A 16,340-nucleotide genomic window follows, 5' to 3' on the forward strand; every position below is an offset into this window, starting at 1 on the left:
TTGTATTTGAAAGTTTTCAATCTGTTTTAGCCTCATTTTAAAGCTTAACATATCGTGTGGCTTCACTTAAATTTGATTTAGTGGAAAGGGACAAAAACGGCCCTTTTCGACATAAATGCCGCCGAGCCTTGACCTAAACCAACGAACGCAGCTGCCACATGCAAGGTGCACCGTTCATCCAGTGGGACCAGTCAGAGCCTTGCTCAAGGACACTTGCACAGACGTAGATGGAACCTGCAACCTTCATATTGAAAAGACGACCGCTCCCCCAGCTAAGCCACAGCTGCCCCATACACAATAATCCATCACACTTACTGTAACCAGCATTGCTGAAATGTTTGAGACTGAAGCACAAAGAATCAAATAAATCAGTTACCAAATAACCGGTTTATTTCATTGAGCTAATGAAGTCAATTATCTAACAACATAATGCCTTGGTACCCACGCCAAAAGCTCCATATGCCTCCACAAACCAATGAGTGCACATTATTGTTAATACAGTGAGTATGGGACATACAGTCACTCTTACTTGAACTGGAGAGTACAAACAAGAACTGATAGTGAAGGTGTCTGCGGTCTGATTATATCATAGGTGACTACTTCTATTGCAATAGATGTAACATTCACAATGTTGTTAGCTTATGGCATGTTAAACTTGTTCAGTGATTGATCTCCCATATCAAAAAAAGAAACTACCATGTTGGCATACACGACTTCTTTCAAAGGCAGTAGCTCAGTGTTCATTTCTAGCAGTAGAGACTATAAAAAGAAAGCATTTGTTATTATATCCGAGTCTAATGGTAAACATAATTGTTTCTATATCTTATTTGTAAATATCTGACATTGACACGACAATGTAAGAAAGGGTTTTTTCCGGAAGAATTCCAATTGTCTGTCGGACACAAAGGCAAAAACACTTCCGCTTCATTAAAAACTACACATGTTGAGAAATGAAGTCATTTGATGAAAACAATAAAAGTCAATGCAAAAATTAACAGTGGGCAGGTCCGAGCTCGACGCCGGAGCCCTCGATTCTTGCACATGTGGTGGCATTGTCAAGCAGTAGTGTGTCCCTCTCCTCCTTCTGGTATTTACTGGAAACGTTGGATCCTGGCTGCTGTTGGACTTCCAGCCAGACTCTAAAATCCCTTCCCAAATTAAGTGTAAACAGTTCAGCCATTAAGGCCGCTTTAAATTATAAATCGTCAAGGGGAGAGAGAAAGAAGTAAAAAATAAAAAAAAAATAAAAAAAGTAAAAACGGGCCTCTGTTATTAGGACACGGAGGAGATTGGGTTGAGAGGCGAGCCCATCTGTGTTAGCACTTTGTCCAGCCACTGCAGGGGTCCGTGCAGGTGCACCTCGATCCAGCAGGGGGTGCTGGTGACGTCCTGACGGTGATACTCTGCTCCCCAGCCCTGAGGAGAGGAAACAGTGTGTCACACAGGGGCAGATGAAGACCAACATCTGAATCAAAGACAACTTGTCTCCCTTCATCAGCAGGTATTCTCGACGCCCTCACCTTGACAAAACTCATCCTAATGGTGCACATCTTAGTGAGCTCGTAGACGGCCTCGAAGCCGTGGTTGACCGACTGCGCCAGGAGCTGAGCGAACTCTTGGTTGTTGAAAATCTTCAGGCTGCATCCGCTGGGGATCTTGCAGACGGTGGTGGGGTGGAAGCCGTGGTGGTAGTTACAGTTACGACTCTGGACAAAAATGCTGGTGTCACTGAGACACTCCGCGTACACCTCCCCTCCCACGTAGTACAGGTGCACTCCTGGGAAAACAAACACATCAAATGGTCTGAATCACACCCCCTTGCGCCTGACTTGTGTCCTCGCTGTGTGTGACTGAGCGGCGTACCTTTGCCGATGTGTCTGCGGGTGTTCTCGATGGTGGAGTTGCGGTTGACGTTGGACAGCAGCCCGAGGCAGAAGCGGTTCTTGTTGTTTGAGGGGTCGGTGAAGCCGTCCACGAGCACACTGGTGGACGAGGCGTGGTAAGCCTCTCCGACCCGATTGTTGAGTTCATAGTAGACAATAGAGCACCAGTGGCTCGGCTCCTCGTATTCCACCGGCTGCACATCTGAGAAGAAATCACAGTAGGAACAAAATGTCTCTTATTCAGGTTTATTTATTATTGAGGCATTTCAAACAGCTTTGGGTTAGTTTATTCTATAGCTATAAGTTTTCTCTGCATCATATGGCATTGATGCTGTAGTCTGAAAAATGACTAACTTATATTACATTGAGTCATCTTTTTGTTTTTAGCAATTTAAATGCTTCCAATGTTTCTGTTCAGCCTTCGGAGAATAAATCAAGCTACCAGATTAAACTTAGTGGCTCGAAATGAGCTATCAAACACATCTAAACCACTGCGCTAATTAGTGTAGTGTGCTTGTAACTGAAGATTACTATAATGGTCACAGTCATCCACACATGAGATTTAAAAACTTATCTTAGCCTTTCATTTAAATGAAAGAAGGCGGAACAAGAGCAACAGCGAGAGCCAACTCACTACACAGTCCGGGGCATTTTAATAAAGTCTTCAATGTGGGGCTGCTGATCAGAACCAGGTTGAATTGAAGCAGGTCTGATCTCTTATGAGATCTTATATAATGTCCCTGGATTGGACATTAATGTTGCCACTAATAGGGAATGTGAGTTGGAGTTGGACTGTTGTGAAACGGGTTAGTTTTACCCTTCTGATGATGTGTTGTTGCAATAGTAATGTGATATAAAGTGTCTAAACATGGAGGACAAAAGAAACATGCAGAGATTAAATAAAAAATCTGATCATTGTCAAACATCAGGAGTCATTAGATTATTTAAGTAATGATGTGAGAAGCATCATGTAATATTGTTTGGTTATGGGTTTTTTTACCCAATACATGCATGTATACCCATTATTTTTTCCAAATGTATTCAGGCCATGTCCAATAAACAAAGAAGTAAATGTGTTAAGTTTGAATCTTACAAGCCAAACGTAAGCGCTCAGAAAAAAACAACAAAAAAACGGATAACGGACTTAAACATAATAACCAGGATTTCTGAAGTACATGTCAACGTGTCAGACCAGATTAGTACAATTATGTGATTACATTCTATGTAAACATGCTCATTGCAACAGTGGTTTTGTACCCTGGAGGTTTGTCCTGCATGTTTGAGCACGTCGTCATGAAACTCTGCTGAAAACCTCACAATGAGCTCCTCATCACAATCAGGTGGATTTGAGCAGGACAGTGGTGTTCCCTTCGGAGCCTGTCTAAACCATGGGTGTCAAAAATAAGGCTTGCGGGCCGATCAGGCTCCAATCCGTCCCGCCAAGCAAATTGATCTTTTAACACATTTCTTTGGAGTAGTGGACACAACACTAAGACCTGAGAAGAGACATCTGTGATGCTGCCATGAAAGATAGCAAACTAGTATTAGCCTCAAAGCCGTGCTGTCAGGGTGAGTTTGTAAAAACATGCAGAATTCAACAGCTATAGAAGAATCTTTTTTGGGACATTTCACTGTATTTTGCACAGGAAGGTTTAATTAAAAGTGGTTTTATGTTACGATTTGTAGTAGTTTTCAGTAGTAATTCTTTTTGTAAAACTATAGACATTTTAATCAGATATACTCTGTACAGCAACAAAAGAAAAACTTAATAAAAATTTTAATTAAAGTTTATTAAGGCACCACCAAGATGAAATTGGGTTGAATGTGGCCCCTGAAATAAAATTAGTTTGACCCTTCTGGTTTAAAGTATATTATAGAAGGAATTGTCTGAAGTTGTCTCTGGCCTATCGGAACCATGGATCAAGCCAGACTGTGTGCACTCTCTCACCTCCTCTGGGCATGTTCTGTGGTACCAGGCTGCTGCTCGTCTCCATGGACTGGCTCTCCTGCCCCAGCTGCTCATCGGGGGGCATGTAGGCTGGGGGTGGGGTGTCAGCTGAGACATTAAGAGAGCAGTTAGCAAGGATGAGACCAGTTGCTGCTGCTGGCAAATGGTCTTTCACACATACACACACTCCACTCAAGTCTCCGTAGACCCAAACAATCATCACAGGATCTGAACCCCGGAAACGGTGTCAGATGACACACATCCCTCAGTTGCTGAGCCACATGCTAACCCATTCCCCACGGAGATGCAACGTGAGCCGTTTGAGCCTCTGAGGCACGCAGAGAAAAACAACGTACAAGACATCTACTTAGGCTGCAATTAGCAAATTTACAGAAGCATAGTCATTCGGCATCAGTCCCAGGGTCAAGCACAGGAGGTCACACACACACACACAAACTGGGTGTACCTGGGAGCTGGAATGGACTGGAGGGTCCCGAGCTGGCAGGAGAGTTTGGATAAGTACCACTGCTGGCTGGAGAAGGAGGATAAGGAGAGTTGGGAGAAATGGGAAAAGAGCTGCCGCCCCCTCCGCCACCGCTGGTGGTGCTGCCGCCGCCGCTGTGCGGCTGCTGGAAGGACTCTGGAAAGGTGGCGTTCAGGGGCATGTGGGGCTCGTTGTGGGTGAGGTTGCGAAACTGTACCAGCAAGCTGTGCTGTGGGTTGAACTCGCTGTGGCGTGGTACCAGGACCGGAGGGAGCACTGGAAGGACGGGGGAGAATTGAAATGAATATCAGATCAAACACTCACACGGAAATATTTTAAAAACAAACGTTATACATCAAATGTCTATCCACTGTCTTTCTAAGTTTCTCTGATTGTGCTGTTCTCGTCAATAATTCATTTGTTCCATTAACAAGGAAACGTAAGAAATGTTAGAACAATACGTCCTGAATTGGTATTCTCTTTGAAAAACTATCTGAGCATGCAAACGATGGCCACAACCTTTTAACCAATGTGGCAGTGTAAAGTGAAAACAGCACAACTGATCATTACAGAGGTAAAAAGGAAAAAGAGAGCATATAAATAAAATAAATAGTTTCTGTCCTAATGCATTTAAAGTCATCAGACAAAGTTCCAATGAAAGTAACATTTGATATGACAGTACTCATGACTTCTATAATTGCATCAGTTTCCAACATTCAGCACATACCACAGCTCAACAACAAGCACACATTCCTCACAAGTCACTTCAGACCTTGGTAGACAAACAACCACCACCAAGGTCTTCTATATTTATTTTCTCGTCACCTATGCCAAAAGGATTGTGTGTACTTCCACAGCCTTGATGTTCATCTGCTAACATACAGAGTCCCGGCTTCAAGGCTCCGATACGAGCCTGCAAGCTTCACTTTGAATGATACAGCGTGCAGCCTCTCCTGACTGACATGTGATCCACATCCTTGAAGCGGTCAATACGGGGCTGGAAATCCCAAACTGGCCCAGTGTCAGAGGGGCCGTCTTCTCAGGGTCATCGTGAGCGTGTGTGATGGGGTGTGTGAGCGGAGAACCGGCAGAGGGAAAGTGGGAGTTTATCCTGAGTGGTTTATGCATTTAGTAAGCCGCTCTCTGATGCCACACCCCAACTGGAGTGCCTGAGGCATATAATCTAATAAGACTCCTACAGCTAGTGATATTGATTTTCTGTGAAATGGAGGGGGCGGGAAGACCAGGCCCGCTTGATGACAGCCTCCTGACCTTTGTGGATTTTCTTACGGGCTCTCAGAGATGTGTAGAGCTCTGCAATGTTTTTCAGTTGAAGGTGAAGAGTGATAAGGATGCTGTTGTGGATCAGGGTATCATAGTGGTATTAATATTTAGACAAAAGGGAAACCAGCCTCAAATGTAGTGTGCACTGGCATTTTACAATGAAGTGTAAAATTACTTCAAAGACAATCAGTTTGTTCAGAAGCACCTACCAGGACTCTCCACTCGCTTGTAGTGATATGGGTTGATGCAGACCTCCTTCTGTTTGGAGCCAAACGGGTATTCACACACCTCCAGGGGCTTGAGCTCGTGGTGAGACTGGAGGTCCGGCCAGCGCCACACTCTGCAGTAGATGACATGAGGAAGCCCCTTCCTGTGGGAAACCTGCAGCCGGCCGTCCAGCGATCTTGGAATGGTAACGCACTTGCTGGGCTGACCGGGGCAGCTCAGAGCCTTCTCCAGGTCCTCCATGGCACCTTTCTTCTTCTTGAGCTTTTTCACCAACGCGTCCACTGCCTTCTCTGCCCATTTCTCCTCCTCGTCCCCCTGCTTCCATCCAAGCAGGCGTTTCACTGCTGGACTAGTGAAGGAGAAGAGACTGGACATGGAGGTCATCCTCTGGGCAGTGGCGTGCGTTTAAAAAAAAAAAAAAAAGTTGTGGACGGTCAGTCCAGCTCAGTCAAAAGGTAATTACTAGTCTCCTGCTGATGATCTCCAAAGAACAATAATGGCCTAAAAAAAGAAATCAGTGAGCGTGTGGAGCTGCTTGGGTGTGTGAGTATGAGGAGCTGACAGAAATGAGGGGCGGGGAGAGGAGAGGAGACTTTAGCCTTGTCTGACCAAGGACAGGAAGCAGGGGAGGGACGGGAGTCAGCAAGCAGGACGCAGCTGCTGCTGCTCAGGAAGGGCCCTCCAGCAAGCTGTCCGGAGCTGGGTCACCACCACTGATGGAGGGAGGGAGGGAGGGTGCTGGGCGGGCTGCAGGAGCTTCAATCAAGACCTGTGTGCAACAGACAGGCTGCGCCAGGTCTCACTGGGGCAACTTTGACACAAGTCTTATAAGGAAGTGATCATTGCTCAACAACTCCGAGGTCGTCTGCCGGTTACCTCTTCAACCAGGACAATAGGTTTTGGTTTGACGGCTATCTGTAAGAAAAGAAAAGAGAACAAATGAATGTAAACAAGCCACCTTTAACACCATCTCACACAGACACAGCCTCAATCTACAATCAGAACAGGAAAATTCTAACTTTACCACAACATAATTTTAGAAAGTCTCAGTTTTGCATTTTGGACTATATTAAAAAAGCTTTTTTGAGAATCAGTGCATAAAGACCGTTGTTGGCTTCCTCTGTTCCACATGTGCTTTCCTGATTCGTCACACCCTCATCACGTGAGCCTTTTCGAGGGGAAGGCAAATGGTTAATCCAACACGCTCTATTTTTTTTTTTCTAATGCGAGGTCAAGTTCCTTGATTTTCATCGTCATTTTTTATTTTACACATTTTCTGGCATAGAAGAAGTGTCAGCGAGAAGGAGATGATGCTCGAACAGAAGTGTGAAACTCATTTCATAGTAGGACCCCACATACATTCATCTCAAGTGGGTCGGGTCAGCCGAATGACGGCAACAAACACAAACAGGTTGTTTAATGTAAAAATATCGGGATGCAGCGCTACTGATACCAGCAGATATATATATATATATATATATATATATATAAAAATTATGTTCTGCTAAAATATCAAGATGAGGCAAAAGCTAGTTCGTACAACACCAGCAACTTAATCACCTATGTCCTATGTGATTTATTAGTTTCACTGCTCAGTATTTAACTCAGAGCTGTGCTACATGCTAGAGAGTTTCTAGGCTCACACACCAGGGATACGACACGCTAAACATTATTAAAGTATGACTGATAGTCATTAACAGCAAGCTGGAGCGTGTGAGTGAGCGGCACATAGGAAATGTGGTCCCTCAGACTGCAGTACACATAAAGCAGTATGCACACGGTAGAGTGTAAGGCTGTTGGAGTTGAGCGTAGCATTGATGCAGAGGCTGTAAGGAGGAGGTTCATGGCGATGCAAAGTCTTCTCATATCGTTTGCGTATGGAGTACTCCCATTGAGTATGGCTTTGATGCAAACACTATTCAACCGTGGCATCACTGATAAACACATAGTCCATGTAGAGGAAAACCCAGCAGGTTACAGATGACACCCAACTGCTCCATCAAGCACAAGTCCTCATCAAGGCCCATAGAACCCGGCTGCGTCACAGTCCATATCATCCATATCAGACCAGGCGAGCAGTGAGTCAAACACACACAGCAGCGGCAGCTGTTTGGGGGCTTGTGAAACCGGCCTGGTCAAAAAGGATGTAACCACAAAGGGCCGCTTCCTCCCTCATCCCATCTCTGCCCGATCCCTCCCTTCCAACACACAGCTGTCCAGCATCACTGCACCAACTCCCACTACTCATTGTTCTGCACACACATGAAAGCGGAGGGACACCTCCACAAGAAGGACATGTAGGCACACACACAAAAAAAGTATCATCCTGTCGATGTTATGAGTTCATCTGGCATCCACTGGGCTACGTTGCAGTGGTTGTTTCAACATATCCTGATAAGATCTGGATGGGCCAGGCCTCATTTAGAGCGGCTCAGGAGTGATTCACCAGCTTATTGTTGAATTAACAATGACATCTAACTGATTTATAACGTTGGGACACATCCAACCTCCGTGCAACATGTAGAAACATTCTATTAGATGGATTTTTGGATTTGACCGTATGAACAACTAAAGCTAATCTCAACGACAGAGAAGATCATTTTTACATGCTGATAGTGTGTTGAGATCTCTACATCAAAGGGGCCAGACCAAACTAAACATGTGTTACAAAGTCAGACTGTTAAATGTGTTAAGTGAAAGATTTATTGATCAAAGATAACTTTGTGAGCATAGCTGCTGACGATCTGTGCTTTCATAGATACTGCCAGGAATTCCTGAGCATATCATCAATATATATTTTGTCAGGACAATGACCTACATCTACAGTCCCAACAACAAAACCTTTAAACACACATTCGGCACCACTGTTCAGAAGGGAGGCAAGTTGTTTAGCTTTCCTCTATTTTAAAATTCAGTAACACTGAAAACTTTAGGCATGAAAAAATTATACAAAATGATGAAAACACATTTCAGGTTTCCCACACAGGGATGAAACCAGTAAATATTCACATTTCAGATTGGTACTGATCCAACGAATATGGATTGTCATCAGATGCACTACTTGTTAGAAAGCTCTTGAAAAGCCAAAGGTAAAGACATGATATCTAATAACGTTAGGGCACAACATGACATGAAGTTTGCTGTGTGCAGACTGCACAATTAAAAATGCAAGCTAACTCACAGCCGACAATACATGTGAGTTGACATGACTGAGCAACAACGAAATGTCGTACGCGTGCGCCATCCATTTACAAAAAAGAAACTAGCGAAACATGAACTTGTGGTATTATGTTTGGAGAGAAATTCCCAAGAAGTTTGTGTTTACGTCCCACATACTTTCAGTGACATGTTTCGCGATTTTGGTTTAGCGCCAGTGTCACGCTGATCAGTACGCCATTTTATATACTGGACTTCTATTGGTTAGTTAGTCGACGTAGGTGGCATCAGCAGTCACCATCTCCCCAAATGTCCGAGTGTCAGAAGTTTATCGCAGGTTGCATTTGGTTGCAAGACCATGATGTCGTTGAACCCGTTTCACAGTGCGACGTGGAACCAGCAATTTAGAGCCAAGACCAAAGATATCGACACCACTCTCTCATGATTGCCATCTTTTGATAGGGACGGGCGAAAGTAACAGTGTATGGCAGGCATAAGAGTACAAAAAACGACCAGACTGATGACACAGCGGTGATGATTGCCACAAATAGATCTAACTTTTTATCACCTGAGCTCTCTAAAGAAAAAAAACATTTAGCTTTCTACATTCAACTCAAGAAAGTAATAGAATCCGACCCCGTCTTGGGTTGTTTTTTTTTTTTAAATAGATACACCCGATTCTGTACTTGCATTAGGAACTCTCCCATTACAGATTCCTTTTACAGTCTAGGAGGCACTCCTGTGTGCAGTTTGCATGTTCTCCCTTTGATTGCATGGACTTTATCTGCATACCCTGGTTTATTTCTGATGACCTGTTACTGTGTATTTCTCGAGTTTGAGTAACCGTCTGGCACCGTCCTGTGATGGACGGGTGGACTGCATATAGACCACGAGGATCTGCTCCAGCATAAGCAAATCAATTATATCTACAGCTTATACTCATATATGTATTGACATGAAAATAAGACAGAACTATAATAAAGGTCTGAGGAAAGTCTTATGGTAGTAGCTTAAAAATAACCCTATCATCCTTTAGTGAAATCAATACAAGGATCAATGCAACAGGACAAGGCACTATATGCTCACATGTCCTTCATGAAGTAAAAACAAATTAAACCAACCAATTCGGGACTATATTATATTATCATTGGGGACCGGTGTTTGTGGATATGTCACAAACATAGATATTAGCCGCAAGCTCTAGACCGTCTCCATGGCAACATACGCTGATCTCCTTTGAGCTTCTCTATGAGGTACCCCTACACTTCCGCTTTGTATGGGACATTTTTCAGTTTTCTGGGGATTTATTTGCAAACGGTTAGCCGTTAACATCCCAAAATCTGATTGGTTGGTCCTTGAATGACAACAAACCATCCCTTAAGATTTCATGCAATTCAGGTACTAGTTTTTGACAAGATGGTAAAATAGATAAACATACAAACCAAAAATATAATACACGCAGACAAAAACATAACCTTCTCCCAACTTTTGTTGGTGAAGGTAATCATACCAGTTTATGGACCATTTGTAAAGCAATCCTGCACTTTCTGAATATTTATAACACATTTTCCATTGTCATGTTGACACTGATGGCAGTCACAATAGTTATCATGTTAGTCATGATGTTAATTACGATCAGACATCTAATCCTAATAAAAAAAGAATAGAAACTAAACTAAATGGAGATGGTAAGGAAATAGCCAGCAATGGCAGCTCTTCATCACAGCTTAACTTCCTCAGAGGAGAACTGAGAAATCCCTCCTTCCAACAAGGGTTTTAAATACTCTTACTGGTGCATGTCCTGCAGTCAGGGGTGTGTTTGGAGTCAGTTGGAGAAGCTTGACAAGTGTGGAGTACAGGGAACAGACAATATGGAAGAAGAGCTGCCTGGGAGAGCAGCGAGCACCCCCCACCCAGAGGAAAGGAGAAAAAGGGGATTCAGACAGACGCATCTGATGTTACACAAATCCCCAAACAGCAGTAAAAATAGCTTTTAGAGCTGCTCTAACTTCACCGTGCCACCAAAATACACGCAGTCATAACAGAACATCAGTTCGGAGGCATTAGCTGGCTGGTATGCAGCGGGCTAATGCGAGGAGCCTCGAGTCTGCTAACTAGCTTAGCGATCTTTAACAACTTGTATAAAGTTTGAAACAAACACCTTGAAAAGTAACCAACTCGTGCTGGTCACACGCTCGGCGGATTCGCTGTTGGAATCACACGTGGCGGTGTTTAAAAATTAGTTTTGAGCTTGTTCTGGCTTGTCTACAGCCTTCCTCCTCTTCCTCCGTTCCACTAACTTTTCGGAGCTGATGCTAAGCTAAGTGCTAACCCGAACCTCTCAGACGGCGGCGCGGCGTCGAGCCTCCGCGCAGCCCGCTGATGTCGCTCCCCGCACTCCAACCACAAACCCACCCCGCAGACACCTACCTTTCAGCGGCGCCCGCAAGTCATGCTTGTGCCTCTCCCTGTTAACTTCTTTTTTTCCCGTTTTAAACTTTCTTTACTGGATTTGGTGTGCTTTCTTCTCCCAGCGGCGCTTCCCTCCGTCGCTCCGTGCCATGTCCTCCAGATCCAGGAGACTAATAGACTACTGGGAAGGCGGAGTGCATATCCCTCCGCACGCCCCATAAACTAGTGCCCACTTTGATCGTATACTAAAGAACATATTTTTTGTTTGTTAATTATATCAAAAAAATTTAACCTTTTAGGATTAAATAGAAGCCTGGCTTAATATTTTATTCCAAACATTCCGGTTTTCTTCGGGCATACGTTTGAACATGCTCCAACTGAACCAACTTTATTTCCTCTAAAACTGTTTATAATGGAGGTAGTGAGACACATCAAAGCATCTGATAGAATAAAAACAGAATGCGTGTCTTTTAAAGTGTTTTCGCTGCCGTGGAGCGAGAAGTTGCGGGTCTTACGGTGGCGGTGCTGCGGCTCTGGGACGTCTCACAAGTTGCTGGCTCCACTCAGTCTGGACTCGGTCTTCTTGTGTATTGTTGTCTTTTGTGGCCCTCTGGTTCAAACCGCGTCTCTCCACACGCCGTTAATCCCTTGGACTTTAATGATCCGGGCTGATGGTCACCGCTGAACACGTCCCCGGCTCGCACTGGCCTCTCTTCCCCGTCAGGATAACGTTCGGAGCGCGGATTCCCTCCGTCCGTCCCTCCGTCCGTCCGTCCGCCTTTTAATGAGGTGCAGCTCTCGTGTTCAGCCACTAGCGGACAAACTGATTTACCAGTTTATTTCACCCAATTTCTTTATTTTTTTTAATCTCTTTTATTCCCTAAAAGCAGTGTAGTAACCACTCAACCAGTCAAGAGCGCATCATGAAACTACAAGGTCCCGGGCTCTGGTTCATTAAAGCCCCCACTTGTCCAAAGTGGGACTAAAGGTGCATTCCAATTGAACTCGGGAAACTGTTGAAATAATAAAGATAAAGCATAATGTTCTGTCTTATTCAGGTTGGAGGATGTACTCCAGTAATATGCAGATTGATGCCGGTGTATCTGCACTTCCAATGCTTAGTATGTCTGAGTGGATCAATTCTCAAGGAGAAATGTATAAATGTGACTAGGAATGTGACTATGTTCACATGATGACTGTATAAATGTAAAATATGAGATGAAATAAAAATAATATTTCTATTTTTACAATTTAGTTGTAAATGTGTCTGTGAAATCTTCAGCTGAGATCTGTTGACTCCTGGTTTCTTTTATGAAGCAGTTAAAAACATTTTTATTAGGGCAAGCCTTTGACCTGGAGCTGCTCAATTTTACGTTTTTTGTATAACTATGTATGTTTTTCTTGCTTTGATATTATAAATGATCTTATCTCTGCTTTACTTTTTCTGTTTTTAGTACTGTAAAGCACCATGTGAATCCTGTCTGTGAAAGTTGCTCTATAAATAAAGATCTATTCTATTCTATTCTATTCTATAAATGTGACTTAATGGATGCAACTATAAAAATGTAATTGTATGATTGTTATTGTATAAATGTGACTGCTTGCATGTGGCTGTATACATTTGACTATGAATAAGACTTTATAAATGTGACTCTACACATGACTGCATGAATGTGACTGTATGTATGTGACCATATAGTCGTGGCTCTTTGATGACTGTATAAATGTGATAAGATAAAGATCTGATGAAATAAATTACTGCATCAGTATCTACAATGTGGTTGTAGATGTGTAAATGTGACTATATGCATATGACTGTACAGACTTGATTGAATGATTGTGAATATTTAAACATCTGACTAAATCAAGACTGAATTTGAATTTACACTGTAGTTAGTATTTTGAATAAATATGTTTTTGTGATCGATTTGTGTCTCTGACTCATTCTTTGTCATTGCTCAAACAATGAAGATTTAAGAAACTTTTTTCTTCTTCACCATAACTGACATAAACATAAATATGAGAGAATATCTAAAAGGATAGAATATTATTAGCAATGGTCAATATTATCAGTGAATTGAAAAATAAAATAAAAGGAATTAAAATCATAGCTCTTAAAGGCATTGAGTCAGATTTGTGAAATATCCTCTTTATATTTAACATGTTAGCATAAGGAGGGTTCTTTTTTATGTTGTTTCCATAACACTAAAAAGTTTTTCATTCCAATTGCTTGTGCATATAGGTCTGTAGTAATGCGACTTAGTGTGAAGTTATGCTGTTCAGTTGAGGTTTTTATTTCTACTCAGAAAGAACGAGCACAGGAGAAACTTCACTGGATGAGCCACACTGTTTTCTGAGTTACGGTGATGTGATACCTTTTCCCAACAATGTTACATCATCCTGTGATAGGAATTACTAAAATAGTGGATGGGCGTGGGGGTATATACAGTATATGTATATGTATACTGTATATATGTATATGTACTGTATATATATATATATATATATATATATATATATGTACTGTATGTATGTGTATATATATATATATATATATATATGCCTTGTACATATATAATATTGCCATGTACATATTGATATTTACTTATTTAATGGTATTCTTACTTATTTGACATATTAATATTCTACTCTGTTGATATTATTGGAGAAGATTGCTGCTGTAAGGAATTTAGAAATTGGACAAATAAATGATTACCTCTTCTATTACAAATTTCTAACATGATATGTGGATCAGTGACGATAATGTTTGTTATTTATGTGCAAAATGTCTGTGGGACTGACTTGATGGCTTTTTATGTTGTGGATCCAAACTCAGTAGTGGGAATTTACCACTTGGTGATTTGTCAAATTTCCACTTATATAAACGCTCCTCAATGGGATTTATTTTTCATCAGTTTCTTACGTGCGACACTGATCGCCATTGGACCTCATTAACCTGGGTATGACAATAAGTCAGGACTCACAGCAGAGAAGTGAGAAGGTTGTGGGTTTGATGTCTTCTGTGTGCAGTTTGCAGGGATTCTAACCAGGTAATTCAGTTTCTTTGCAAAGTCCAAACATGAATTATTTGTTGACTATAAATGTGTGAATGAGTGCGCTTGATAGAGTACCCTGCGTCACACTGAGCTTTCAGACATTGATACTGGTTGGTATGTGGCAATATTTTACACGTCACTTTTTTTTAAAACTGCATGTTTTTGAGAAACGTTCTGTCGAAACAGACTTCAGACTGCTACTGTGGCATTTCCGGTAATGGGATTTTCCAAATGATAAACTATGAGCAAAAGCAGCCTTTGAGGGCCACCAGAGTCTGAAGTCATCCAAGGAAAACTACCCATGATTTAGATTCTACTTCATTTTGAAGCCAGAAATACTGCAGTAAAATAAACTTTTACAGAGTGGCAGTGTCAATCGGCTGTGTTTTATGAACCTGTGCATAAAGAGGTTTTAAGTGTTTGGACTGTTCAGTCTAAAAGCAAATCTCACAGGGAACCCGCAGATAGAATGATTTTCTTCTTCTTCATTTTTTTTTTTTTTAATCTGCCGCAGTGCAGCCCAGTATATATATTGATCTGATTAAATATTCAGAGTAAACAGTGACTGCCAACTGAGTCCCAACATCACACCTGAGTATATCCTTCAAAACGCCAGAAACTGAGGAATAAACATCATTAGCACAAGATTGAATCAGTAAAAATGTGTTACCACTTCACATGTTTTTATTCCTGAGCTGGGAATAAAAGAAGGCTGTCAAAAGCAGTGTTGATGGTTTGATTCCTGAGACACTGGACCTTAAGTTTTTCCCGATGAGAGCGCCCTGCCCGGAGTCTGGGAGAGAAACTTAAGTTTCCTGAAGGTCGGAGGTGGAAAACATTCAGGGAACAGATTCCAAACAGGATCTTTCCTTCTTGAATTTATCTTAATGTTCTCAGTCTGCTGCTTTTCAGTGGCGCCAACGGGCACAAATCAACTCTGTCCTTCGATCCCTCAGCCATCAGGCTGCTTAAACGGGAACATTTGGGGAACAGAAGAGAACTCGTTCCCTCACATGGTTTTGTAATGTTTGCCTGTAATGTGCCTATGTGTCCACTTATTGTATAAGTTTATGTATATATTCATTATTTTTTTCTTTGGTAAACTAGTTAAACAGCTAAAATGATGGGGATAAATAACATTACCTCTGTTTTGAACACATTAAACACTTTGTGCTGCACAGAAAGTGATTGACTGGAATGAGTGGTTGGGACCGATCATGTAACATTTGATGAGACTATGAAATGTGCTTTATAATTAAAGTTTATCTCCAGAGAAACAAATTAAACTTGTTGAACTACTTTCACTCTGTATCGGCAGCCTCTGAAATCACAGTCTAAAACGAACCTTTAAGCTGTCTACATGCCCAGTTTAAAGCAGTTTTATAACAGCCTATTCTGAATGAGTCACACATGCAATATGTCATGTCACAACATGGTTTAAACAGAAACATTTCCATAAAACAAATGTAAAAAAGAGGTATAGCTGTATCAAGCCCTCCCCGTTGGTACACTTTCTGTAACCTACATTGTGCAACCCTCACACAAGGATGATTTCACTCATCGTTTCCACGAGTTATTCCAGTCTTTGCAAGTCGTGTGAGATAATAAGCACTTTGGTATGTATGACTGTGTTTCACTCTGAGTGTGTGTTAGTGATCAGTCATCATCATCAGCGTGGCCTTTAGTCAGCCTAGAGATGAGCCGTCAGTCTGACCAGTTTGACTGACAGCTGTTTAAATTACTGCCCTCAAAGGTCAATAAGCTGGATTTGTACAGTGTGTATAGAGTTCATTAAGCATTGTATTGTTATATCCTTTTTATATCGGTTTTAATCAATAGCACACTTTCTCCTCCTCCGAACAGTGTGAGTGTCATGGTGTAACACATTC

The 16,340-nt window shown here is 42.1% G+C and overlaps 1 protein-coding gene across 2 annotated transcripts; it reads right to left on the minus strand.

Moving 5' to 3' along the window:
* Window positions 1-360: 360 nt before the first annotated feature.
* Window positions 361-12,166, minus strand: smad5 (SMAD family member 5). Of its 2 annotated transcripts, none has more exons than XM_080465290.1 (7): window positions 11,911-12,166; window positions 5,809-6,742; window positions 4,298-4,591; window positions 3,832-3,939; window positions 1,864-2,085; window positions 1,521-1,777; window positions 361-1,416 (listed from the first exon to the last, which is right to left on the minus strand). In XM_080465290.1, the coding sequence occupies exons 2-7, from the start codon at window positions 6,209-6,211 to the stop codon at window positions 1,273-1,275; spliced, it is 1,428 nt and encodes a 475-aa protein (XP_080321416.1). In that variant the 5' UTR covers window positions 6,212-6,742; window positions 11,911-12,166; the 3' UTR covers window positions 361-1,272. The 2 variants fall into 2 exon arrangements, with proteins under 2 accessions (XP_080321416.1, XP_080321415.1); XM_080465289.1 differs by having other exon boundaries at window positions 11,414-12,059.
* Window positions 12,167-16,340: the final 4,174 nt, after the last annotated feature.

Source organism: Lipophrys pholis, assembly GCF_963383615.2.
Source record: "Lipophrys pholis genome assembly, chromosome: 6".
Lineage (NCBI taxonomy): Eukaryota > Metazoa > Chordata > Actinopteri > Blenniiformes > Blenniidae > Lipophrys > Lipophrys pholis.